The sequence below is a fragment of the Dendrobates tinctorius genome, unplaced genomic scaffold (assembly GCF_039654945.1).
Source record: "Dendrobates tinctorius isolate UK_male_01 unplaced genomic scaffold, ASM3965494v1 ptg000422l, whole genome shotgun sequence".
NCBI lineage: Eukaryota > Metazoa > Chordata > Amphibia > Anura > Dendrobatidae > Dendrobates > Dendrobates tinctorius.
Window position 1 is genome coordinate 1,926,552 of NW_027362086.1, and position 27,559 is coordinate 1,954,110.

General features: G+C 44.2%; 1 protein-coding gene across 1 annotated transcript in view; it reads left to right on the forward strand.

The window, feature by feature from the left end:
- RNPEP (arginyl aminopeptidase) overlaps positions 1-27,559 on the forward strand; it is a 72,290-nt gene that overhangs the window by 17,498 nt on the left and 27,233 nt on the right. Inside the window, 4 exon segments of the mRNA XM_073564019.1 lie at positions 6,504-6,649; positions 6,777-6,893; positions 18,989-19,224; positions 21,099-21,212. Of these exon segments, the coding sequence (XP_073420120.1) occupies positions 6,504-6,649; positions 6,777-6,893; positions 18,989-19,224; positions 21,099-21,212 (613 nt within the window).

Below are 27,559 nucleotides of genomic sequence, written 5' to 3' on the forward strand. Positions count from 1 at the left end.
TTTTTGAGAGAACTTGGCCATTTGATGCATAAAGAGTTCATCCATATCTTCAGCTTGCACAGGCGGCCTGTAGTAAATGCCTACAATGGTGTCCTTTCCATTGTTCTGTCCTTGTATTCTTACCCAAACAGTTTCCACAGAACTCCCAGTCTCTGAAGCTTCAATCTCTGTGCAGATATACGCGTTTCTAACATACAATGCGACACCTCCTCCTCGTTTATAAAGTCTGTTTCTAGCAAATAAGTTGTACCCTCTAGCCTTGTATTCCAATCATGCGTATCGTCCCACCAAGTTTCAGTGATTCCAATGACATCATATTTCTTTTCCTGTGTTAGTAGTTCCAATTCTCCTTGTTTGTTGCCCATGCTTTGTGCATTAGTATAGAAACATTTTAGTTTGTGATTGGTTTCTCTTTCGCCAATATTTTTATTATTTAAATTCTTTTGTCTTTGTTCTTTCCTCCTATTTCAAATAGCAGAGTTCTCAGTAGCATTTGTCAGGTGTATGACTTTTTCTGGGCTTTTGCTTCCCTTCCCACATTGTTCTAGTTTAAAGCTCTCCTGATGAGTGTAGCAAGGCGACTTTCAAATACATGTTTTCCAGTCTTCGTAAGGTACACCCCATCTCTAGCAAGTAGTTCATCGTATAGGTAATTCACTCCGTGATCCAGAAATCCAAATCCTTGCTGACGGCACCATCAACATAGCCAGTTGTTCACTTGCAGAATCTTATTCCACCTCCTTGTTCCATGGCCATCCACTGGGAGGATGGAAGAGAAGACCACCTGCGCTTCCAGTTCTTTCACTTTCTTACCTAAGTTTTCAACGTCACTGCAGATGGTTTCCAGGTTGTTTCTTGCTGTGTCATTTGTCCCCCCATGTAGTAGCAGGAATGGGTAGTCATCTGTAGGTCTGAAGAGTCCTGATATCCTTTCAGACACATCTTTAATTTTTGCACATTTCTCTTGAGGTTATATCTGGTCTGCAGATAGCGGCCTCTGTTCCTCTCAACAGGGAATCCCCCCATGACCACCACTCTGTTTCTTCTTCACAACATTTTTCTTTCTCCATCCAGGAGGATTCTGAAGGCGTACAAGGTTGCTGTTTGTGGGCAGTCTTATCCTGATGTATTTCTTCATCGTTCTCCTGTTTAAGAGCCTGGTACTGGTTCCTTAGCAGTATGGGCGCTGACTGCCCTATGATACTTCTGCTTCTCTGGGTCCCGTGTTTCCATTCCTCTGTTTCTTCAGGTGCACTTCGAATTTCTTCTCTTTCTGTAACATGAAGAGATAATTCTGGTCTGTCTAAGAACTCTTCATCTTCCTTAATGATCTTCAATGTAGCTAACCTCTCTTTGAGATTTTGCAACTTTTCCTCCAACAGGGACACAAGCTTGCATTTGTGGCATGTGAAGTTTGGCTTTTCCACTGGTAAGTCTGTGAACATGTAGCAAGAAATGCAGCTCACCAAATGGCTCCTGGCCTCTTCCATGTTAGAGATTTCAAAGCAATGAAAAATGAGCCAAAAAAGTTTACCGATTTCCTCTTTTCAGCTGCAACGGCCAAAATCCAGTGATCATTGAGCTCGCGGAGACTCTTCACTTACCCCAGAAGGCACTGGGAATATGCAAATTCTCTCCTCATGACTCTTCCCCTGGTTTCCAAGGTAAACAGCGGGTAACTAAGAGGCGCGCTGTTTACCTTGGAAACCAGCTCCTAGCGTCGCTGATCGTTGGTCTCTCGCTGTCACACGCAGCGATGCGCACTGGCCAGCGGGAGACCAACAATCAAAAAATGGCCCAGGACGTTCGAGCACGATCAGCGATACCCGGCAGGGGGGGCCGGTCGCTGATACATGTCACACACAGCGATGTCGCTGGTGAGATCGCTGTGGCGTCACAAAATCAGCAATCTCGCTGTGTGTGACAGGGCCTTAATTGTGACTGTCACACAGCCGTGACACATGCAGCTGCGGCGCCGAACAGCTGATTATCGGGAGCTGCAGGTATCCGGGTTTCCAATGTAGCCATTTGGTAAGCTTTAGATATTCGGATAAGGAGTTATCCAAAGCTATTCGCTCATCCCTAGTGCTTACCAGTTTCATGTAAACTTTGAAGGGTAACTTGGTCATTGAGTCACTGTAAAATAAAAACCAACTATTCTGTGAAAGGCTAAATGCTTAGATTATGGTTGATTGTACTTTCAGAAATGATTGTATCACACACTTACATCCACATAATTGAAAAATGCAAGATAGGTGTGGAAGGACTAAATATCGCCCATACCCTACACCAGAGCCCTCAATTATGGCAATGTCCCAGGCCATACTTCAAAACTAATTCAGCCCCCGGATAAACCAAGAACGCAAAATTCAGACACTAGACCCAAGTCTTCCATTTACACTATACAGTGGGGAAAATAAGTATTTGATACACTTCCAATTTTGCACATTTTCCCACCTACAAAGCATGTAGAGGTCTGCAATTTTTATTGTAGGTACACTACAACTGTGAGACACAATCTAAAAATAAAAAACAAAAAATCAAATTATATGATTTTTAAATAATTAAATTGCATTTTATTGCCTGAAACAAGTATTTCATACAATAGAAAAACAGAAATGTAAAATTTTGGCACAAACTTTTGTTTACAATTAGAGGTCAAAAATTTCCTGTATTTCTTTACCAAGTTTGCACACGCTGCAGCAGGGATTTTGGCCCACTCCTCCATACATATCTTCTTTTTCAGATCTTTCAGGTTTCAGGGCTGTTGCTGAGCAACTCAGAGTTTCTGATCACTTCAAAGATTTTTTTGTTGTGTACAGGTCTGGAGACTGGCTAGGCCACTGCAGGACCTTGAAATGCTTCTTACAGAGCCACTACTTAGTTGCCTAGGCGGTGTGTGTGTTTAGGACCACTGTCCTGCTGGAAGACCCAGCCATGATTTCTCTTCAATTCTCTTAATGATCAAAGGAGGGTTGTTGGCTAAAATCCTGCAATTCATCTTCCCTTCAATAAGGTGCAGTCATCCTGTCCCCTTTGCAGAAATCTACCCCCCCAAAGTATGATTTTCTTTACCCCCATAATGCTTCATGGTTCGGACGGTGTTCTTAGGCTTGTACTCATTATTCTCCTTCCTCCACACACCTCAAGTGGCGTTGATACCAAAAAGTTCCATGTTGGTCTCATCTAACCACATAGCCTTCTCCTATACTTCCTCTGGATCATTCAGATGGTCATTGGTGAACGTCTTACAGGCATGGACATGTGCTGGCGTGACCAGGAGGACTTTACCAGCCCTGCAGGACTTCTATGCCATGATGGCGCGTAGTGTGTTAATATCTGTAATGTTTGATACTGGTCATTGTCCCAGTTCTCCCATGTACTGTAGTTCTGGGCTGATTCCTGACCTTTTTTAGAATCATTCTTAGGCTGGGGTCACACATGCGAGAAACTCGCACGAGTCACGCATCTCAATACCTGGCACTGCTGCCGGCACATAGGACCAGAGTGTGCGGCTCCATGAATTTCTGTGCAGCTGAGCACTCCAGTTCGGCGTGCCGGCGGCAGTGCTGGGTATTAAGATGCGAGACTCGTGCGAGTTTCTCGCAAGTCTGACCCCAGCCTTACCCCACGAGGGAGATCTTGCATGGAGCCCCAGACCAAGCAAGATTGACAGTCATCTTGTGTTTCTTTCATTTTCTAATAACTGTGCCAACAGTAGTTTCCTTCTCACCAAGCTGCTAGCCTATTGCCCGGTAGCCCATTCCAACCTTGTGCAGGTCTACAAATTTGTCCCTGGTGTCCTCGGCCATGGTGGAGAGTTGGAGTGTGATTTGAGTGTGTAGACAGGTGTTTTTGATAAAGGTATTGAGTGTAGAGTAGGAGGGCTTCTTAAATAAAAACTAACAGGTCTGTGAGAGCCAGAATTCTTGCTGGTTGGTAGGTGATCAAATACTTCATGCAATAAAATGCTCTTTTTATTATTTAAGAATTGTACAATGTGATTTTTCTGGTTTTTATTTTTAGATTCTGTCTCTCACAGTTGAAGTATACCTACGCTAAAAATTACAGACCTCTCCAATCGGCAGTATGTCAAATACCATATTTTACGGATTATAAGACGCACTTTTTTCCCCCAAAATTTATAATGCGTATATACCTTACTGGTACCGTTGCCGCAGGCTGTGGATGAGGGGGTGTCTGGCGGTGATGCTGGGGTCTCTGGTGCTGCGGTGGACTCTGCTGAAAATTTGTGAAAGGAGAGAGCCCCCGCAGTTTCGTGGTTTCCTGTGCGGCGGACTTCGGGAAAATGGCTGCCGGAGGGACGACACGTGCAGTTGGCGATCTCGGCATTAAGATCTCGGGAGATGAGACTTCCGTGCTGAGATCTCATCTCCCGAGATCTTGATGCTGAGATGTCCATCTGCGCATGCGCCATCCCCCCGGCGGCCATTTTTCCGGAGGCCACTGCACAGGAAACCACGGAACTGGCCTTTCACAAAATGTCGGCAGAGCCCCCCTGCAGCAGCACTGGAGACCCCACCATCACCACCGGACACCCTAGTAGCGGCGCACTGCACATCAGAAACCCCCCCCATCCCAGCTTCACCGCAGCCACCACCTCCGGTAAGCAATAAGATGCATGGATTATAAGAAGCACCACCGTTTTATTTAAAAAAAAAAAATTCTTTCTATTTTTATTATCAAAATTTGTGGTGCGTCTTATAATCCGAAAAATATGGTACTTATTTTCACCACTGTATATTACTGAGCCCTTTTTTTTCCTCTCCGGGCAGTTCTATACTGTAGCTCCTCATGATGCTAGTTAACCTCTTTGCCGACCACAGCTTAACAGAATCTGTTTTCCAGCCAGGGTGTCATTCAATCCTATCCCAGGGGCGCTGCTGCTGCAGTACTCTAGTTAAATTTATTGGGGGAAGCCCAACACCGGGTGCTAGACAGACCGCCTGTCATGGTTTATTGCTACCCTGGAAAAAAAATATTAAAAAAAAAAGGGAAAAAGCACAAATTGCCACTGAAGTAGTAAAGATTTTTTTTTTTTTATTAATAAAGTGGCACCATGTGCAAAGCGTTTTTAACATCAACTTTTACATACAGTAATTCTGTCATTTAAAGCTAGTTTTCGAAGTTTATAAAGCAATCTTATGTACAGATAGATGTCTTTCAGATATTTAATGTCACAAGCACCCTTTTTAGTACCTTTTCATGTGGCCAAATATTAAGCTGAGGGTGCCAACAATTTTGTCCTGCCAATTTTTGGGGTTTATGTCCAATTTGCCATATTTCTGTTTTTTGTGTTTCGATACACGCAAAGGAAGTAAGCAAATTCTTGCGTGATTTCTTGAAACATCTGAAATGCAGCGAAGCGTAGCATCTCTACAATGTTGGTCTATTTTTCCAACTACAATATGTTTAGATCTCCCCATAACTGTAATATTTTTCTCTTGCATCTATGTAAGGCTAAGTGCACACGTACCGGAACTCTCGCGGAAATTACCGCGAGAATTCCGGAATTCCAGTCCGCGGGAAAATCGCATTTTAAATTCCCGCGATTTTCCCGCGGAAAAACTAGCATTTTGCAAGCGTATTTAGCTTGCAAAATGCTAGCGTTCTCCAAGCGATCTGTAGCATCGCTTGGAGAACTGATTAACAGGTTGGTCACACTCGTCAAACATAGTGTTTGACAAGTGTGACCAACTTTTTACTACTGAGGCCGCCTATGCAGCATCAGTAGTAAAAGATAGAATGTAAAAATAAAAAATGGTGTTATTCTTACCCTCCGACGTCCCGCGCATCCGTTCCCAGTAATCCTTTGCGAAAATGCCCGCGATGACGTCAGTTCTCGCGAGATCGCGACATCTCGCGAATGACCGCAACATCTCGCGAATGACCGCGAGACTTCGCGATCCCGCGAGAACGGACGTCATCGCGGGCATTTTCGCAAAGGACTACTGGGAACGAGAGCGTGAAGAGAAGCAGGAAGACTGCGCGGGACGTCGGAGGGTGAGAATAACAATATTTTTTATTTTTAAATTCTATTTTTTGCAGGGATATGGTGCCCAGAGCCTGGAGGACAGTCTCCTCTCCTCCGGAACATGGGTACCATCCGCAATTGTTCTGCTTACTTTCCGCATGGTGTGCACAGCCACATGCGGGAAGTAAGCGGAACAATGCATTCCTATGGGTGCGGGATTGCCGCGATTCCGCAAATTAATGAGCATGCTGCGGTTTTTACCGCGAAGCGATTCCGCCGCGGTAAAAACCGCAGCATTAGTACAGCATTGCGGAATCCCATAGGAATGCATGGGATGCTTAGTTTTCGCGACAAAATCGCGCGGTTAAAACCGCCGCGGAAACGCGAAAAAAACGCCACGTGTGAACGCAGCCTTACATCTAATCTGAAACACTGCCCACTAGTGGTGAGAATTTGATACTAGCATCAGTTTTGATTTATTTCTTCCTTTCTCTTTTTGGTTGTGAAGGTTCCTGATGGATTTACAGCAGTCATGAGTGCTGATGTTTGGGATTATCAAGGTTCTACTTCTACTTTTAAAATGACACATCCGATTCCTTCTTACCTTGTGGCTCTGGTTGTTGGGGATATAGTGTCTGCAGAAGTTGGTCCAAGGTTAGTAAATTATAATATGCCTTTAAACAAAAAATATTTTAAATATTATCTGCATTTTTTTTTTTTTTTTTTGCTTTATCTTAATCCTTTTTTGGTGTGTAAATGTTGCAAATCTGTTTGTTCTTAGGAGCAGGGTTTGGGCAGAGCCATGTCTAATTCAAGCTGCAAAAAAAGAGTATGACGGTGTCATAGAAGAATTCTTAAGTGTAGGGGAGAAACTCTTTGGACCGTATGTTTGGGGAAGGTAAGCTTTGTTCATCAAATAGTTATAATGTTAATGGCTTAACAATGAAATGCATAAAAGGGTGTGTACGTCCTACGGAAATGCTAAGAGTAAACGGCCCATAGATTTTTTTTTTTTTTTTTATTTAATTTTTTTTTTTTAATTTTAAAAGGATGAAGTTGAACCACTAAATCCATCCACAATGATGACTTCTTCTAAGTTGGTGGACATCCAACCTCATGAGATCTCATCTATCACCAGAACGGGGAGTTTTTGTTTCCCATCTAATTATAACAGCATTGCGCATGCTCGATTGGTCATTCATTCATTTAATTCCTTCTGTTGATGACCATGTGAAAGCGTGTAATAGCTCCTATACACATTAAAGGAAAGGTGCCGCAATTTTATATAATTTGCAAAAAAAGAGTAAGTAACAAAACATGTTGTTTCAGCAAATGTTGTACTAACCAGGAGTTATGGTTTGTTTGTAATAATGTTTTAATGTAGCCACTGGGCGCTGCCATCTTGATTTGCAGATCTGTGGAGGACTCATACAGTCTGCAAATATGGCCGTCCCTGGACATAGGAGACTGCGGTCGGCTCCCGACCCCACCATGCAGCCTCATTAGCAGAGAACTGGGCACGCCCCTGTGGGCTGCACCATTCACTGCTGTAGGTGTGGCTGGGCGCCATTTTACTGTAGCCCAGTGCTATCTGCTGAGCTCCACTTTCTGCACCGTGCTTCCTGCTCCAGCTCCACTGTCCTCCTGCTCTGTCTCCTCCTCACTCACACACAGCCTCAGTGATCTCCGGTAATCTGACACCTTTGCTTTTATAAGAGCTTTTATGGCTGTCTGAGGAGGACAGTGACATATACAGCCCATAGTCTAGTGTATAATTGGGGGGGGGGGCTGGAAGTTTCACCAGTGTGGGCATATCTGTAATACTGTCTCCTGTGATACTGCCTGCTGAGCCGTGTATCTAATCCTCTCCTGTGTGATACTGACTGCTGAGCTGTGTATCTAATCCTCTCCTGTGTGATACTGTCTGCTGAGCCGTGTATCTAATCCTCTCCTGTGTGATACTGTCTGCTGAGCCGTGTATCTAATCCTCTCCTGTGTGATACTGTCTGCTGAGCCGTGTATCTAATCCTCTCCTGTGTGATACTGACTGCTGAACCATGTATCTAATCCTCTCCTGTGTGATACTGTCTGCTGAGCCGTGTATCTAATCCTATCCTGTGTGATACTGTCTGCTGAGCCGTGTATCTAATCCTATCCTGTGTGACACTGACTGCTCAGCTGTTTATCTAATCCTCTCCTGTGTGATACTGTCTGCTGAGCCGTGTATCTATTCCTATCCTGTGTGACACTGTCTGCTGAGCCGTGTATCTAATCCTCTCCTGTGTGATACTGTCTGCTGAGCCGTGTATCTATTCCTATCCTGTGTGACACTGACTGCTGAGCCGTGTATCTAATCCTATCCTGTGTGATACTGACTGCTGAGCCGTGTATCTATTCCTATCCTGTGTGACACTGACTGCTCAGCTGTGTATCTAATCCTCTCCTGTGTGATACTGACTGCTGAGCCGTGTATCTAATCCTCTCCTGTGTGATACTGTCTGCTGAGCCGTGTATCTATTCCTATCCTGTGTGACACTGACTGCTGAGCCGTGTATCTAATCCTATCCTGTGTGACACTGACTGCTGAGCCGTGTATCTAATCCTATCCTGTGTGATACTGACTGCTGAGCAGTGTATCTATTCCTATCCTGTGTGACACTGACTGCTCAGCTGTGTATCTAATCCTCTCCTATGTGATACTGACTGCTGAGCCGTGTATCTATTCCTATCCTGTGTGACACTTACTGCTGAGCCGTGTATCTAATCCTCTCCTGTGTGATACTGTCTGCTGAGCAGTGTATCTAATTCTCTGCCGTGTGATACTGCTCTCCTGAAATACTCTGTGCTGCTGTCACCCTGCTGGTTTTATGTGTGATCTACATGGTGGTATTGTGTATGATCTATATGGCTGCATTGTGTGTGAAGTATATGGCGGTATTATTTGTGATCTGCTAAAAGGGGACCCATTCTAGGGTGGTTCTGGCTGAGCACCTGCACACGGGTCAGGGGTAATAGGTGCAGTCAGGGGAGGGCTGGGGAGGCAGCTGAAGAGAGGGGTCTCATTTGTATCGTTACTGTATGGCTCCATTCCCCCCCAGCCTGCTTCCCAGCGTCACCCCGGACTGTGCCTGTCGCCTCGCTTTAACACATCGCCAGGACAGAATCTGAGGAGGGGAATGGGGTCTTTGCATGCAAAGTCTTGATCAGAACAGGCCATCAATCAGCAGAAATGTTTCCTGGATTTCTGTGCTGCTGTCTCCCTGCTCCTCCCCCATATATCTCCCTCTGTGCCCCCCATAGACCAGCGCACTGCTCTCCTGAAATACTCTGTGCTGCTGTCACCCTGCTCCTCCCCATACATCTCCCTCTGTGCCCCCCATAGACCAGCGCACTGCTCTCCTGAAATACTTTGTGCTGCTGTCACTCTGCTCCCTCTACCATATATCTGTGTGCCCCCCATAGACCAGCACACTGCTCTCCTGAAATACTCTGTGCTGCTGTCACCCTGCTCCCTCCACCATATATCTCTCTCTGTGCCCTCCATAGACCAGCACACTGCTCTCCTGAAATGCTCTGAGCTGCTGTCACCCTGCTCCCAGAATCCTTGCTGCCTGCCATCCTCGGTGACCGAAGAACCCATTCCTCTCCTCAGATTCTGTCCTGGCGATGTGTGAAAGCGAGACGACAGGGGCCTGATATATGGAGGAAGGAGCAGGGTGACAGCAGCACAGAGTATTTCAGGAGAGCAGTGTGCTGGTCTATGGAGGGGTCACAGAGGGAGATGTATGGGGGAAGGAGCAGGGTGACAGTAGCACAGAGTATTTCAGGAGAGCAGTGTGCTGGTCTATGGGGGGGGTCACAGAGGGAGATGTATGGGGGAGGAGCAGAGTGACAGCAGCACAGAGTATTTCAGGAGAGCAGTGTGCTGGTCTGTGGGGGGCACCCTGTTCGGTGCCAGGGATTGTACATAGAGCGCTGTGTTTTATACACATGGATGGACCGTCGTCTTGTCTGCTCCACAGAAATCCAGGAAACATTTCTGCTGATTGGTGACCTGTTCTGATCCAGACTTTACATGAAAAGACAGTCAGTAACTTTGCAGGCCCCATCAAAATGGCTGCTCACTGTGTTCCTAGATGTCATCCTCTCTTTTCCCTTAGCAAGCACCCAGTAGGGGAGGAGAGGAGTGACACCACACCCATGTCAGCAGATTCCGCCCATACAGTGTCCATTTTAGGGCATGATCATATATCAAAATCAAACATCATGGACACTGTATGCCCATAATTACTGCAGGACAGTAACGCGAGCTAGTTGTACAGTCATGGCCAAAAGTTTTGAGAATGACACAAATATTAATTTTTACAAAGTCTACTGCTTCATTTTTTCTAATGGCAATTTGCATATACTCCAGAATGTTATAAAGAGTTATCAGCTTAACAGCAATTACTTGCAAAGTCAATATTTGCCTAGAAAATGAACTTTATCCCCCAAAACACATTTCAACATCATTGCAGCCCTGCCTTAAAAGGACCAGCTAACATCGTTTCAGTGATTGCTCCATTAACACAGGTGTGGGTGTTGATGAGGACAGGGCTGGAGATCAATCTGTCATTATTAAGTAAGAATGACACCACTGGACACTTTAAAAGGAGGCTGGTGCTTGGTATCATTGTTTCTCTTCTGTTAACCATGGTTATCTCTAAAGAAACACGTGCAGTCATCATTGCACTGCAAAAAATGGCCTAACAGGGAAGAGTATCTCAGCTAGAAAGATTGCACCTCAGTCAACAATCTATCGCATCATCAAGAACTTCAAGGAGAGAGGTTCCCTTGTTACCAAAAAGGCTCCAGGGCGCCCAAGAAAGACCAGCAAGCGCCAGGACAGCCTCTTAAAAGTGTTTCAGCTGCAGGATCGGGCTACCAGCAGTGCAGAGCTTGCTCAGGAATGGTAGCAGGCAGGTGTGAGTGCATCTGCACGGGCTGTTAGGCTAAGTGCACACGTACCGGAACTCTCGCGGAAATTAATGCGAGAATTCCGGAATTCCATTCCGTGGGAAAATCGCATTTTAAATTCCCGCGATTTTCCCTTGGAAAAACTAGCATTTTGCAAGCGTATTTAGCTTGCAAAATGCTAGCGTTTTCCAAGCGATCTGTAGCATCGCTTGGAGAACTGATTGACAGGTTGGTCACACTCGTCAAACATAGTGTTTGACGAGTGTGACCAACTTTTTACTACTGAGGCCGCCTATGCGGCATCAGTAGTAAAAGATAGAATGTAAAAAAAAAATAAAAAACGGTGTTATTCTTACCTTCCGACGTCCCGCGCAGCCGTTCCCAGTAATCCTTTGCGAAAATGCCCGCGATGTCTCGCGGTGATTCGCGATGACGTCGCGCGAATGACCGCGAGACGTCGCGATCCCGCGAGAAGGGACGTCATCGCGGGCATTTTCGCAAAGGACTACTGGGAACGAGAGCGTGAAGAGAAGCGGGAAGGCTTCGCGGGACGTCGGAGGGTGAGAATAACAATATTTTTTATTTTAAATTCTATTTTTTACAGGGATATGGTACCCAAAGCCCGGAGGACAGTCTTCTCTCCTCCGGACCATGGGTACCATCCGCAATTGTTCTGCTTACTTTCCGCATGGTGTGCACAGCCACATGCGGGAAATAAGCGGAACAATGCATTCCTATGGGTGCGGGATCGCCGCGATTCCGCAAATTAATGAGCATGCTGCGGTTTTTACCGCGAAGCGATTCCGCCGCGGTAAAAACCGCAGCATTAGCACAGCATTGCGGAATCCCATAGGAATGCATGGGATGCTTATTTTTCGCGGCAAAATCGTGCGGTTAAAACCGACGCGGAAACGCGAAAAAAACGCCACGTGTGAACTCAGCCTTAGGCGGAGACTCTTGGAGCAAGGCCTGGTCTCAAGGAGGGAAGCAAAGAAGCCACTTCTCTCCAGGAAAAACATCATGGACAGACTGATATTCTGCAAGAGGTACAGGGAGTGGACTGCTGAGGACTGGGGTAAAGTCATTTTCTCTGATGAATCCCTTTTTCGATTGTTTGGGACATCTGGAAAACGGCTTATTCGGAGAAGACCAGGTGAGCGCTACCACCAGTCTTGTCTCATGCCAACTGTCAAGCATCCTGAAACCATTCATGTGTGGGGTTGCTTCTCAGCCAAGGGAATGGGCTCTCTCTGTCTTGCCTAAAAACACAGCCATGAATAAAGAATGGTACCAGAATGTCCTCCAAGAGCAACTTCTCCCAACCGTCCAAGAGCAGTTTGGCGATCAACAATGCCTTTTTCAACATGATGGAGCACCTTGCCATAAAGCAAAGGTGATAACTAAATGGCTCAGGGAACAAAACATAGAGATTTTGGGACCATGGCCTGGAAACTCCACAGATCTTAATCCCATTGAGAACTTGTGGTCAATCATCAAGAGACGGGTGGACAAACAAAAACCTTCAAATTCAGACAAAATAAAAGCATTGATTTTGCAAGAATGGACTGCTATCAGTCAGGATTTGATCCAGAAGTTGATTGAGAGCATGCCAGGGAGAATTGCTGAGGTCCTGAAGAAGAAGGGTGAACACTGCAAATATTGACTTGCTGCATTAACTCATTCTAACTGTCAATATAACCTTTTGCTACTCATAATATGATTGCAATTATATTTCTGTATGTGATAAAAACATCTGACAAACACACATAAAAACCAGAGGCCAGCAGATCATGTGAAAATATAATATTTGTGTCATTCTCAAAACTTTTGGCCATGACTGTACACTAGGTTTTTGTGCCAAATTTCAGTATCTGCTCCCCCTAGTGTTAACAAGTGGAAATGCCAAACTTTTTAAAATTATTTTTCATATTTTACAAAATTAAAAACAAATGATAATATTTTTTAAGAAAATGTAAACATTCTTCACATTTTTTTTTCAATTGCTGAAAATTTTTTTTGGGATGGCACCTTCCCTTTAAGACCTCTTTCAGATGTCGGTATGTCTGATACATGTGATGAATTTCCACAGCGAGAGCAAGCGGCGGCTCAGGGACTGCATGTGATTTTCTCCCCCCCCCCTTTCCGTGGAGACCTTTTTCCTGGGTATACTATCCCCATATCCCCATCCACTCAATGAAACTAGTGGATGGGAGAATAATGGCTTGAGGCCCCTGAGATGCTAACTAGAGTAGTGGAATGATTGCTTTAGCTGATTACCAGTCTTGGGTCTGGCTTTATGTATGCTTACTGTCACTGAATAGAAACATTGTTTTCTGAGGTTGAACTTATGAGCAAGCAAATGTCTAATAGCGCACAACAATAATATTTATGTAACCTGTTGAAAAAAGTCTGCATCTTCCCAGCCGTGGATTCCGCTCTGTGCATTGGTCCAATAGCCTTTGGCCAGGTCCTCCTCCTGACCATGATAACCTGTTCACTAGCTGTCTGTCTCCGATGTGGAACATCACCATCCCAGATACAAATCTAATGGTTCACTGTACCAAATACACCAAATTCAGACGTTACATAGAATCACATTCAACACAGAACTGCCAACTGCTAAATAGAAACGGGAACAGAACCAAGCATACAACATAGATACAGGGACAAAAGTAGGCAGACCAAGAGCAGAACCAGACGGGAGAAGAAAAAGTCTGTGCCTTAGAAATTGCATATTCTCCTTGTAGTTTTGCCTAATTCATCAAACAGCAAGTTGGGCTGACAGAAACTGAACACTATTGAAAAGTTACACAGTGAGGGCTTTTTGTAAACCACCTCCTTACAAACACTCTTGGAAACTTTTTTTTTTTTTTTCTTTTGGAAAAAAAAAAATAGATTCTGATGTAGTGTTGGGATTCAGCTGTTTTCACACTCTGCGCTAGTCCATTATCAGCTTGTGAATTGGTCTGTATACAAATTGCGTATGGAGCTGTCATGACATGAGCGCTGAGAGTATGAAAACAGGCAAATCTTACCATTCCCCATGTTGGAGTCATCCCACAAATGTCCCAGACAATACCTTAGAGGGTAATTTTGCACAGTCAGTGGAAAAATAGCCGCAATATAAAACCAGCATCAATAGAAGCTGCATATAATTTTCATACAGTTCATGCCCTTATTTGTAGAAAGCCCAAACCATATAAAATTGTAGTGTGACTCAAAAGTAAGGTTCTCTACATTACAATCTGTAATTCAGCCGAGTCAGTACATGTGGGGAAAAAACCCACAAAAAACGTATTCAAAGTTAAAGTCCTGCAGCGCCATAGACTGTAATAATCTCATGTGTTAGAGCTATACCTGGCGCAAAGATGTTTGAATGTAAGTTGTAACCCTATAATTATTATTATTTTTTTTTTTTTTTATAAATTGTGCTGTGCTCTACTATAGGTTTAGAAAAAAATGTATATCTGGCATAAAGCAAGTCAAACCTAAGCCTAGGTGACTGTCTGACCTTACTGTATGTGGCTCAGCGGAGTGATGCCTCATCTGTGTTTTAACAAAAATGTACGTGCTCGGCCAATGCGAGATCCGAATGTGAGTAGTGTCACCTAAGTTTTCCGAACTTGCATTGTATGCTTCCGTTAAACTACCTTTGAGCAACTACTTGTTTGCTAATCTTTGGTCATTTAGGCTGTGTGCCCACGATGCGTTTTGTTAAGCGTTTCCGCAGCATTTGAGCCGGCTCAGACGCTGCAGAAATGCTTAAAAGATGCATCAAATTAATTAGCATGCGTTTTTGGCTTTTTGTGCCAATGCTTGCGTTTTTAACCGCTCAGGAATCGCTTAGCGGCTAAAAACGCAGCATGCTCATTAATTCCCGCATTGCTGAGCGTTTTTAGCCATCCCCAATGATCCCAGAAATCGCGTGTCAAAAAACGCATCAAAAACGCGTCATAAATCGCTTAAAAAGCGCACGGAAAAAGACGCGCGTTTTCTGGGAAGGGGATCCTTTTCCTGAGCGTTTAAAAACGCTAGTGTGGGCACATAGCCTTAAAGTCTTTTACATAGACTAAGGGTATGTGCACACGCTGCGGATTCTGCTGCAGATCCGCAGCGGATTTGGCCCTGCGGATCCGCAGACAGTGTATAGGATAATGTTATCCTATGGGTTTTCAAATCCACAGTGCACATGCTGCGGATTTTTCCATGCGGAAAAGCTGCGGTTTGAAATCCGCAGCATGTCAATTCTTCGGATTCCGCTGCGGTTTGACACCTATTCCATTGTCCAGGTGTCAAACCGCAGGTGAAAACCGCTGGCCAATCCGCAGGAAAACCACAGGTTACTTTACCTGCGGATCGGCACAGAAAAATCCGCAGGTGAATCCGCAGCGTGTGCACTCACCCCAAGAGCGCTTCCATGCACACAGGATGATCAGTGATAGGTTTTTCTGTGCTGATAAGCTGTCATTTTTCTCAGCTGCCCAAGTTCTATATACACAGGACTTTGCACTGCGTTTTAACCCCTTAGTAACAGAGCCAATTTGGTACTTAATGACCAGGCCAATTTTTACAAGTCTGACCACTGTCACTTTGAGGTAATAACTCTGAAACGCTTCAATGTATCCCACTGATTCTGAGACTATTTTTTCGTGACATATTGTACTTCATGTTAGTGGTAATATTTCTAGGAAATAACTTGTTTATTTATGAAAAAAATGGAAACTTGGCAAAAATTGAGAAAATTTTGCAGTTTTCAAACTTTTAGTTTTTGTACCCTTAAATCAGAGAGTGGTATCGCACAAAATAGTTAATAAATAACATTTCACACATGTCAACATAACATCACAATTTTGAAAACATATTTTTTTTTGTTAGGACGTTATAAGGGTTAAAAGTTGACCATCAATTTCTCATTTTTCCAACAAAATTTACAAAACCATTACTTTAGGGACCACCTCACATTTGAAGTGAGTTTAAGGGGCCTATATGACAGAAAATGCCCAAAAGTGACACCATTCTAAAAGCTGCACCCCTCAAGGTGCGCAAAACCATGTTCAAGAAGTTTATTAACCCTTCAGGTACTTCATGAGAACTAAAGCAATGTGGAAAGAAAAAAAATGAACGTTTTATGATACCCTATGTGTGAGGGAAAGCCACTGTTCGGGCGCATGGCAGGGCTCAGAAGGGAGGGAGCAACGTTTGACTTTTTGAATACAAAATAGGCTGGAATCAATGGTGGCGCCATGTCGTGTTTGGAGACACCCTGATGTACCTAATTAGTGGAAATCTCCCCCCCCAATTCTAACTCCAACACGAAGGAAAAAAATGAAAAAAACCATAGCCAGCTCACCAACCAGACTCGCAGGTGCATGGAACTCCGTCCTGATCAGATGAGATGACGGCAGATAAAAAAGGGGGTAGTTGTTCCAGCTCCTTCAAAAATCTTGTAACTTTATTGAAACATTTAAAAGAGATTTCTCAATGCAGGTAAAACTCCAGTGACGGTGTTCATAGAGGGAAACAAGCGACGCGTTTCAATCTGAAACCAGAGCTTTATCAAAGCTCTTACTTCACTCAGTGATGACTTTTTGTATTCTACCAGAACCAATCAGAATGAGAGCTGTATGTCAGCTGATTTTCTAGCAGGTGCCACAATCATAGGCATTTTTCTAATGGTCATTTGAGTGGTTCTCATATGAATACAGAAAAAAAAATTAAAACACACAACATGGTAAACACCTACCACCAGAAAGTATACAAGCAAACGTGAGGGCTGTATTTGGCTGTATAAAATCATTTTCTGAGTAGTTGAGCTTTGAGCAATAATATAATCAATATTAAAACATTTTTGAAAGTTTTTACATTTTGAAATGGATCTAGGAAACCTCTTAAGTTTGTCACGATCCTGTTGATGGGGGATAAGTTATAAACTTGGTGCAAAAGCGTTTGCCCATTACAACCCCTGCTTAAAACCCCTTAATGACCGGAGCTTTTTTAAATTTTTCGTATTCGTTTTTCGCTCCCGTTATTTCCAGAGCCGTAATGTTTTTATTTTTCAGTCTATATGGCCATGTGAGGGCTCATTTTTTGCGGGACGAGTTGTACTTTTAAATGACACTATTGGTTTTACCATGTCGTGTACTCGAAAACGGGAAAAAAATTCCAAGTGCGGTGAAATTGCAAAAAAAAGTGGAATCCCACACTTGTTTTTTGTTTGGCTTTTTTGCTAGGTTTACTAGATGCTAAATCTGACCTGCCGTTATGATTCGCCAGGTCATTACCAGTTCATAGACATCAAACATGTCTATGTCCTCTTTTATCTAAGTGGTGAAAAAAAATTCCAAAGTTTGCTTAAAAATTTTTTTTTTAAAAAAATTGCGCAATTTTCCGAGACCCGTAGCGTCTCCATTTTTCGTGATCTGGGGTCGAGTGAAGGCTTATTTTTTCCATGCCGGGCTGATGTTTTTAATGATACCACTTTTATGCAGATACGTTCTTTTGATTGCCCGTTATTACATTTTAATGCAATGTCTTGGCGACCAAAAAAACGTAATTCTGGTGTTTTTAATTTTTTTTTTCGCTACGCCGTTTAGCTATCGGGTTAATGCTTATTTTTTTTTTATTGATCGGGCAATTCTGAACGCGGTAATACCTAATGTGTGTGTGTGTGTGTGTGTGTGTGGGATTTTTTTTTACGGTTATATTTTGATTGGGGCGAAAGGGGGGTGATTTGAACTTTTAGGTTTTTTAATTTTATTTTTAAACATTTTTTTTTTTTTTTTTTTGTTTTTTTTTAAATTTTGGCATGCTTCAATAGCCTCAATAGAGGCTAGAAGCATGTGCCACCCGATCGGCTCTGCTACATATGGGCGATGAGCAGATCGCCCATATGTAGCAGATTTACTGCTGTGCTTTCAGCGCCGACCACCGGGTGGCGCTGAAAGCCATATGCCTGGAACAACCATAGAGGTCTCATAGAGACCTCTGGTTGTCCAGGCAACATGACGCCGACCCCCGATCACATGACGGGGGTCGGCGATGAGGTCATTTGCGGCCCGGCGGCCGGAAATGCTATTTAAATGCCCGCTGTCAGCTTTGACAGCAGGATTTAACTAGTTAATAGGCGCGGGCGGACGGCGATTCCGCTCGCGCCTGCGGGCACATGTCAGCTCTTCATAGCAGCTGACATGTCCCGGCTTTGATGCGGGCTCAGCGCCGGAGCCCTCATCAAAGCAGGGGATATGTCTAATGACGGACTGTGTCCGTCATTGGACATTAAGGGGTTAATCAGTTTAGCACCCAATTAAAATAAAAACAGAAACTCCCCCTGTGCAGCTGCTTCATTCCTGCGGCATCAGCTCCGGGGTTCCTAGAGAGAGACTTAGCTTATTGTGTCACTTGCTGGCTGCAGCCAATGAACGGCTGCGGTTTGCTCTGACATAGAAGAAGCCACGCTGACGTAATATTGATTGGCTGCAGCCAATCTGCAGCCTGCATACGATACAAGTCCCGTTACTGTCCGAGAACAGAAGCACGGACAACGCTGGAATGGTGCTGCTGCAGGTGGTCAGTATCAATTCTTTATTTCACTTTAGGTTCTGAAATCATTAAGCAAGGTTGTCCAACACACAAATATATATAATATATATTAATAATCTTTATCTTTATATAGCGCTAACATATTCCGCAGCGCTTTACAGTTTGCACACATTATCATCACTGTCCCCGATGGGGCTATATATATATATATATAGAGATAGATAGTCCATTTTCAAATGCTTGTAAGGAAAAGAACAGAAGCGCAGGAACCAGTGTGCACACTCAGGCGAAATGAAAAATACAAAAATCTTTATTGAACATAAATGCCCGACAGACAAAAAGACATACAATATAAAAACACAATTAAAATAACAACACGCAAAGGCAGATCAGACCTGACCTATTAGGTAGATACACAATTGGCAATTTTCAAATGCTGGTATGTAGCACATAGAAATATCTGCTCTTAATTTTTTTTCTATTTCTTTTTTTTTCAAGGTATGATGTTTTGTTTATGCCCCCATCTTTCCCATTTGGTGGTATGGAGAATCCATGTATAACATTTGTCACCCCCTGTCTGCTCGCTGGTGATCGTTCTCTGGCTGATGTCATTATTCATGAAATATCTCACAGTTGGTTTGGAAACTTGGTGACCAATGCTCACTGGGGCGAGTTTTGGCTAAATGAGGGTTTCACCATGTACGCTCAGCGAAGGATAACCACAGAGCTCTATGGTAATTATTTTTTGTCCTTTCTTTCTATGAATAAAAATTGTATTTTTTTTCTTTAAACTGTATGGTATACATCATGGGGAGAGTAAAGGGGGTTCTCTTTTCTGAAAATCCTGATGCCTGGGCCCAGGTTTTTTGTTTTTTTTCCAAATTAACATGCTCTTCTCACTATTCCCAGATCTAGCGTGAACTCTTTGCCACTACTCCCAGTCTATGATATTGGCTGCAACGCTGACGTTGGCGATTCCAAGCGGGGCATCCGTGAGCAGCAGTGGAGACTCAGCGTAGACCTGGGAGAGGGTGTGCACACACCAGTTTATTTTTTGTAACAAACTTCGCCCATGGTTTGGATTTTTCCAAAAGGGTCGTGAAAACGCTTTAATGGAAGTCTGTCACAGCACAGAATGACTGTTCAGACCAAGTTCAGGTGTTTGGTGCACCCTTAGCATGAACAAACATTTAAGTGCAATTTAACTCTATCTCTGCCAATCTCTGGCTCTTTAGTCAAGGCAGTGCCCAGATGTTAAATAAAATGGTTGTGAATAAGGCCAGAAAAAGTAAATTGACAGTTTTCGCTCTCATGTTGGCACTGCTGGCTATATGCTTATTTAACCACTCAAAAATAAAGGGAACACTAAAATACCGTATCCTAGATATCACTGAATGAAATATTCCACTTAAAAAAGCTTTATTCATTACATAGTGGAATGTATTGAGAACGATAAAACATAAGTTATAAATGTATATCAAAATGATATACCATGAGGTCTGAATTTGGAATGATACTCAAAATCAAAGTGGAAAATGAAATTACAGGCTGATCCAACTTCAGTGGAAATGCTTCAAGACAAGGAAATAATGCTGAGTAGTGTGTGTGGCCTCCACGTGCTTGTGTGACCTCCCTACTATGCCTGGGCATGCTCCTGATAAGGCGGCAGATGTTCTCCTGAGGGATCTCCTAGCAGACCTGGATTAAAGCATCAGTCATCTCCTGTTGAGCTGTAAGCACAACACCATTTGTGGATGTCCGGCCCTTTTACCACCCTCATTGAGTCAATTTCTGACAGTTTGAGCAGACACATGTATGTTAGAGGCCTGCTGCAGGAAATTTTGCATGGCGCAGTCACGGCTCCTCCTGTTCCTCCTTGCACAAAGGAAGAAGTAGCAGTCCTGCTGCTGGATTGTTGCCCTCCTACGTCCCCTTCACGTCTCCTGGTGTACTTGCCTATCTCCTGGTATATGCTCTGGACACTGTGCCAATACACAGCTACTCTTCTTGCCACAGCTCGCATTGATGTGCCATTCTGGATGAACTGCACTACCTGAGCAACTTCTGTGGGTTGTAGATGCCACTTCATGCTACTGTACCTCTAGGGGGGAGACTAATGCCAAAGTGACCAAAACAGCCAAAAAGGATGAACAGAGAAATGGTCTGTGGTCACCACCTGCAGAACCACTTCTTTTATAGGGGTTGTCTTGCTAATTGCCTATCATTTCTACCTGTTGTCCCATTTGCACAACAGCAGGAGAAATTGATTCTCAATCGGTATTGCATCGTGATTGACTTGGAGTTACATTGTGTTGTTTAAGTGTTCCCTTTTTTTATGTGAGTAGTGTACTTCTGTCGTGAGTCATGAGGGACTGGTGTACAGTTTTAGCTGACACATTGGCTCCTCTTACTGGAATGCTCACTACATTACTAGTGAGCACATACCCGTGCACTAAGCCCCTCTTGTCTGAAGGTGGTACCTTGTTGCACTCGCTGCGTAAGAGGAAGCAATGGGTGCTGTGAGAGGTGGTTGTGTAGGGAATTGACTTTATATGGTAAAGAAGAGAAAATCCATTTATCTTAAAGTTGTTTAAAATATTTTCTACAGGAGCTGAATACAGTTGTCTAGAGGCAGCGATTGGGAGAGCCCTTCTTCGTCAACACATGGATTCATCAGGAGAAGATCATGCATTGAACAGACTAAGAGTCAAAATTGAGCCTGGTGCGTTTCTAAAAGCATGTATTGTATTGTACTTGCAACATTTTAAATCCTAAAATGAATTGACTCACTGATGAAAATTTAACGTTTCATTGATGGCAAGGTATAAACTTATGCATTTTTTTCATATATGATGGAACAGGAATCAAGAGCAAAGAGGTAGGGTGCATGCACCTTGCAGATGTTTACCTTGAGAAGCCGTATCCTGAAAACTTCTTATGGGAGAAATTAATAATATTGATGATCTCATTGAAATAGCTCCTGTTAGGGGGTGGGCTATTGTGGGTAGGCAGAAAATAAAGACTAAATTGTTGTCATTGGAAAGCTGCTAAAATGGCGCGTATAAGGATCGGAGTACCCATGACAAGGTCAAGTTGTGTTGGCTAAATAACTGGATCAGAGCATCTCCACAGTGCAAGGTCTATTGGAACGTTCTTGGGATGCAGTGGGTTAGCCTCTTCTTAAAAATTGGTTTGCCAGCTATCCTCTTATGAACATTGACAGGATCACGGCATACAAATCTCATTGTAAACGCAAAGGCTGCTCTGCCTGGTACTGTGCCACAGAAAAACCACTGCAGCAGAATTTACTGAAAATGTTGTTAGAATGATGCTAGTCAGTGGATGAAATGTGAGGGGTTGTGCAGTTTTCTTATGGGAAACATTAAATTATCTTTCACAAACACTTGGAGCTTACATGTACACCGTTTAAATGACATCCGTGTGCCGTCCATGTGACACTACACTGGAATTGAATGTAGAATAGAAATGAAAGATTTTTGTGTGTTTTAAAGATGTGCAAACCATAGAGAGAGTTGAATATGAGATAAATAGATGATGGACATCTGTGAGATATATAATTAGTGCCTTCTACCTGTAGCTTCCGGAACAAGGATTAACCTACCGTAATATCAATAAATGAAAGAAATGACCTGGTGTACTCCTCATTTCTGGTAACCAGCAAAGATAATATCAGCCACAGCTGTCTGCTTTATCAGACCATGCAAAATCTCACCTTGTGTGGTATCCTTGAGCATGAGGCAGGTGAGAGATCATCTTAAAACTACACGGGGGGGAACTTGTTAATGATCTCAAGGCAGCGAGCACCACAGTCACCAAGAAAACCATTGGTAACACATTACGCTGTAAAGGTTTAAAATCCTGCAGTGCCCACATGGTCCCGCTTCTCAATAAGGCACCTGTGCAGACCCATCTAAAGTTTGCCAATGAACATCTGTATGATTCTGTGAGTGATTGTGAGAAGGTACTGTGGTCAGATGAGACAAAAATTGAGGTCTTTGGCATTAACTCAACTCGCCGTGTTTGGAGGAAGAGAAATCCTGACTATAACCCAAAGAACACCATCCCCACTGTCTAGCATGGAGGTGGAAAAATTATGTTTTGGGGGTATTTCTCTGCTAAGGGCACAGTACTACGTCACCGCATCAATGGGAGATTGGATTGAGCTATGTAGTGTAAAATCCTGAGTGACAACCTCCTTCCCTCCACCAGGGCATTACAAATGGGTCATGACTGGGTCTTTCAGCAAGACAATGACCCAAAACTTACAGCCAAGGCAACAAAGTGTGGCTCAAAAAGAAGCACATTAAGGTCATGGAGTGGCCTAGCCAGTCTCCAGACCTTAATCCCATAGAAAAATTAGATGGAGATGAAGTTCCGAGTTGCCAAGTGACAGGCTCAAAATCTTAATCATTTAGAGATGATCTGCAAAGAGGAGTGGACCAAAATTCCTCCTGACATGTGCTCAAACCTCATCAACTACAAAAAAAAATCTGACTGCTGTGCTTGCCAACAAGGGTTTCGCCACCAAGTATTAAGCCTTGTTTGCCAGAGGGATCAAATACTTATTTCTCACTGCAAAATACAAATTTATATAATTTATACAGTAATTTTCTGGATTTTATTTTTGATATTCTATCTGTGTTAAAATTAACCTGCCCTTAACCCCTTCACTACCGGAGCTTTTTTCGTTTTCCGCTCCCCTTCTTTGCAGAGCCATAACTTTTTTATTTTTCCGTCTATACGGCCATGTGAGGGCTTATTTTTTGCGGGACGAGTTGTACTTTTAATCGACACCATTGGTTTTACCATGTCGTGTACTCGAAAACGGGGAAAAAAATTCCAAGTGCGGTGAAATTGCAAAAAAAGTGCAATCCCACACTTGTTTTTTGCCTGGCTTATTTGCTGGGTTCACTAGATGCTAAATCTAACCTGCCCTTATGATTCTCCAGGTCATTACGAGTTCATAGACACCAAACATCTCTATGTCCTCTTTTATCTAAGTGGTGAAACAAAATTCCAAAGTTTGCTTAAAAAAAAAAAAAAAAAAAAATTGCGCAATTTTCAGAGACCCGTAGCATCTCCATTTTTTGTGATCTGGGGTCGGGTGAGGGATTATTTTTTGCGTGCTGGGCTGACGTTTTTAATGATACCACGTTTGCGCAGATACGTTCTTTTGATCGCCCGTTAATGCAATGTCGTGGCGACCAAAAAAACGTAGTTCTGGCGTGTGGAATTTTTTCTCGCTACGCTGTTTAGCGATCGGGTTAATGCTTTTTTTTTATTGATTGGGCGATTCTGAACGCAGCGATACCTGAAATGTGTACGTGGGATTTTTTTTTACTGTTTTATTTTGCTTGGGGCGAAAGGGGGGTGATTTGAACTTTTAGGATTTTTTTTATTTTTAAACTCAAAGCCATCTGCCTGGAACAACCATAGAGGTCTCTATGAGACCTGTGGTTGTCCAGGCAACGTGACGCTGACTCCCGATCACGTGACGGGGGTTGGCGATGAGCTCACTTCCGGCCCGGCGGACGGAAGTGCTATTTAAATGCCCGCTGTCAGCTTTGACAGCGGGATTTAACTAGTTAATAGGCGCGGGCGGACGGTGATTCCGCTCGCGCCTATTCGGGCACATTTCAGCTGTTCATAACAGCTGACATGTCGCGGCTTTGAGGTGGGCTCACCGCCGGAGACCACCCCAAAGCGGGGGACCTTACCGATGACGTACTATTACTTCATCGGTAAGGAAGGGGTTAATTTATATACACAGTTCATGTCTTTGTTAGTGGGCAAACTTACAAAATCATCAAGGCAGCAAACACTTATTTCCCCACTGTATAAACAGTTCTTGGACGACAAAGGGTTTGATGCCATTGACTGGCCCTCACATTTCCCAAGCCTGAATTCAATTGAGGACACTGCGATATTACGGTACGTATAAATGCATCTTATGCCACGCACTGTTAAGCAGTTTACTAACCCCGTGATCGAGGTTTGGTAGAAGATATGACCCATGACTTGATCCTGTCTCATCAGTAGCATGCCTAGATATCTTTGGGGAGTGCATATAGCACATGGGGGCCTTACACAATGTATTGACATTATGAAATTTGCACAAACTGGATATGTCTGTAATTGCAATTATTTTTTTGCATTGATGTTTTTTTTCAGATTAGGAATCCTTCCTTCAATTGGTTGATGATTTTGGTCTTAATTGACCATTGATACTTCCTTTTGTTCTCATTAGGCTATGTTCATGATAAGAAATACTGAAAAGTCGCTTTTACTTTGCAGTGCATAGTTTCATACTTTTTCTCTTCGCCATGACAGCACCCACTGAGAGAGGGGATCCGCCCCTAGGAACAGGAAACCTACAGAGAGATACATGGGGCGGTCCCCCTCGCTCCCTCAGTTTGGTTTCCTGTTCCTAGGAAGGAACCCAGAGAGAAGAGGATTCCTAGCCTGGTAGTCGCCCGCGGCACTATATGAGCAACGGGGGCCGCAGAGCTGGAAGCAGCGACGGGGGATCCAGATATGGGAATCCCCCCTCTGCTGGTAATGCGGGTGAGGCTGTGGCGAAGGCTGCCTGGCTATCAGAAGGGGTGCAGTAGAGCAACACCAGAAGTTTTTTTCTTTCCAGCCGCATTACTGAGAGCGGCACTGCGTCGGGGAGAAAACCCCCCCCCCCCGGGAGAAGCGAGGCCAGGGAAGAAGATGGATCCCTAGGCTCGTGCGGGACGCCGATGTGCCTGGAGCGCTAAAAGAGAGAATGGACATACCAGATGGTGAGCAGCGGCATGTCCTTCCGGCATCCCTGGGGTAGCGTCGGGTGGCGCGCGGCGTCCGGAGGAGGTGAGCAATCTGACGCCAGTATGCAGAGACCAGGCGGCCCGGAAGTGAAGGAGGAACTTCCGGGGTAAGGGGGAAACATCGCGAGATCGCCAGGCGTGACCGCGGATGCGCAATGGAAAAAAAAAAAAAAAGATGGAGGAAAAAAAAAAATGAGGAAACCGGAAAGCTGCATAAAAGCACCGGCCAGAGGCATACCGGTGCGCAGCTATGTCGTCAATAAACGACCCGGTTTTGCTCCAGGAGGTGCAGCCAGGGAAATCCCCACAGGGCGGCACGAGGAAAAGTGGCAGCACAGAACGAGCTGAAAATACCAGAAGAAGCAGCAGCTCCAGGAGGGGTACTAGCGAACCCTCGGAGAAAAAGCGGAGGAAGTCATCTCGCGTCTCACCTCTGCCTGAGTCTCGAACCCCGCAGCCGGTATTAAGCTGACGAACTTCACGGGTGAGTGTTGGAGTCAAGATCCTAGCTGATGGCGTCCTGTCTTTGTTTATGTACCCTTAGGCTAAAAGTATGGAGAAAACAAAAAACAGGGAATGTGTATTATGCTCCCAGCCCCTCCCAGATGGTCACCCTAAGAGGTTGTGTAAAACCTGTATTCAACAGACGGTACGAGAGGAATCCCCGGGTGAAAAGGAGGATATCCGGGCAATAATCAGGGAAGAGTTTCGGGTCCTAGGAGGTCCCAGTACTCAAAAGGTACAGAACCCCGTTAGAGGAATAACCTCATCAGCCTCAGGATCACCCTTGGAAGTTGGGGATTCGGACTTGGATAGATCTCGAGTACCTAACCTCAGATGAGGAAGAGCAGGCGTGCTTTCCCATGGACAGTGTGAACAATCTAGTTAAGTCCGTACGAAATACTATGTGGCTATCCGATGTTAAGGAGCCCAGGACCCCGTAGGAAATTATGTTTGCGGGTATCTCCCAAAAGAAAGTCAATGCCTTCCCAGTAGTACCAGCAATTAAAGATCTGGTAAAAAGGGAGTGGGAGAAGCAGGGGCAGAGAACCTTTATCCCCTTGGCGTCCAAACGGAAATATCCGTTTGATGATGATGAGTTTGCATCTTGGTCGAGAGCCCCTATGGTAGATGCGGCAGTGGCCTCCACCTCCCGGCGATCTTCCCTGCCTGTAGAGGATTCCGGGAACATCATCGGATCCACTGGACCGTAAGGCGGATACCTTCCTCAAACGGTCTTGGGAGACATGTGCAGGTACCTTCAAACCGGCTATAGCGGCCACATGCACAGCAAGGTCCATGGTAATATGGCTAGATGAATTAGAGGAGAAGATAAAAAGCGGACCATCCAGAGAAAGGCTCTATTCCCCTGATCAAGGGCGCAGCCGCCTTTTTATCAGATGCCTCAGCTGACTCCCTCCGTCTATCTGCCAGAGCAGCAGGGTTAACCAACGCAGCACTGGTTGCGTTGCGGAGGGCATTGTGGTTGAAGGGGTGGAGAGGTAATGTACAGACAAAGACTAAGTTATGCATTATGCCTTGTCAGGGTAAGTACCTGTTTGGCGCACAGTTGGACGAGATCCTAACGAAAGCAGGAGAAAGAAAGAAGGGATTCCCTAACCCATATATTCCCTTCAACAGGAGAGCCTTCAGGAAGCCTCCATATGGTAAAAAGAAGGATTTCAGACAAGACCGCTGGTGCAATAAAGATCCCAAGCAGAGAAGCAACTTATTTGGGAAACGCCCCTTTAGGTCGAGGGACAGGTTCCGGTAAAGATAAAGCATCGGTAGGTGGCAGGTTAAGATAGAGCTACCAATGGGGAAAAATAACGTCCAACTCCTGGGCCATTAATATTGTGTCATCAGGCGTAAGGCTAGAGTTTATTCGGTATCCACCGTACTCCTTCCTATTGATTTCCTTAAAGTCCCCAACGCAGCAGAAAGCGTTAGAAAAGGAGATAACGACACTCTTGTCTAAGCAGGTACTAATAGAGGTACCAAAAGATGAATGGGGAACAGGATTTTATTCTCCCCTAGTTTTAGTTCCTAAACTGGACGGCTCCTTTAGAACAATTAATTGAAAAAAGGTCAATACCTTCCTGAGGCTACGGTCTTTTAAAATGGAATCAATAAGATCAACACTAAAACTCTTGTTTCCTAGGTGCTATATGGCAGTTTTGACCTAAAAGACACCTATTACCATCTCCCTATATGCAGAGAGCATCAAAAATACCTGCGA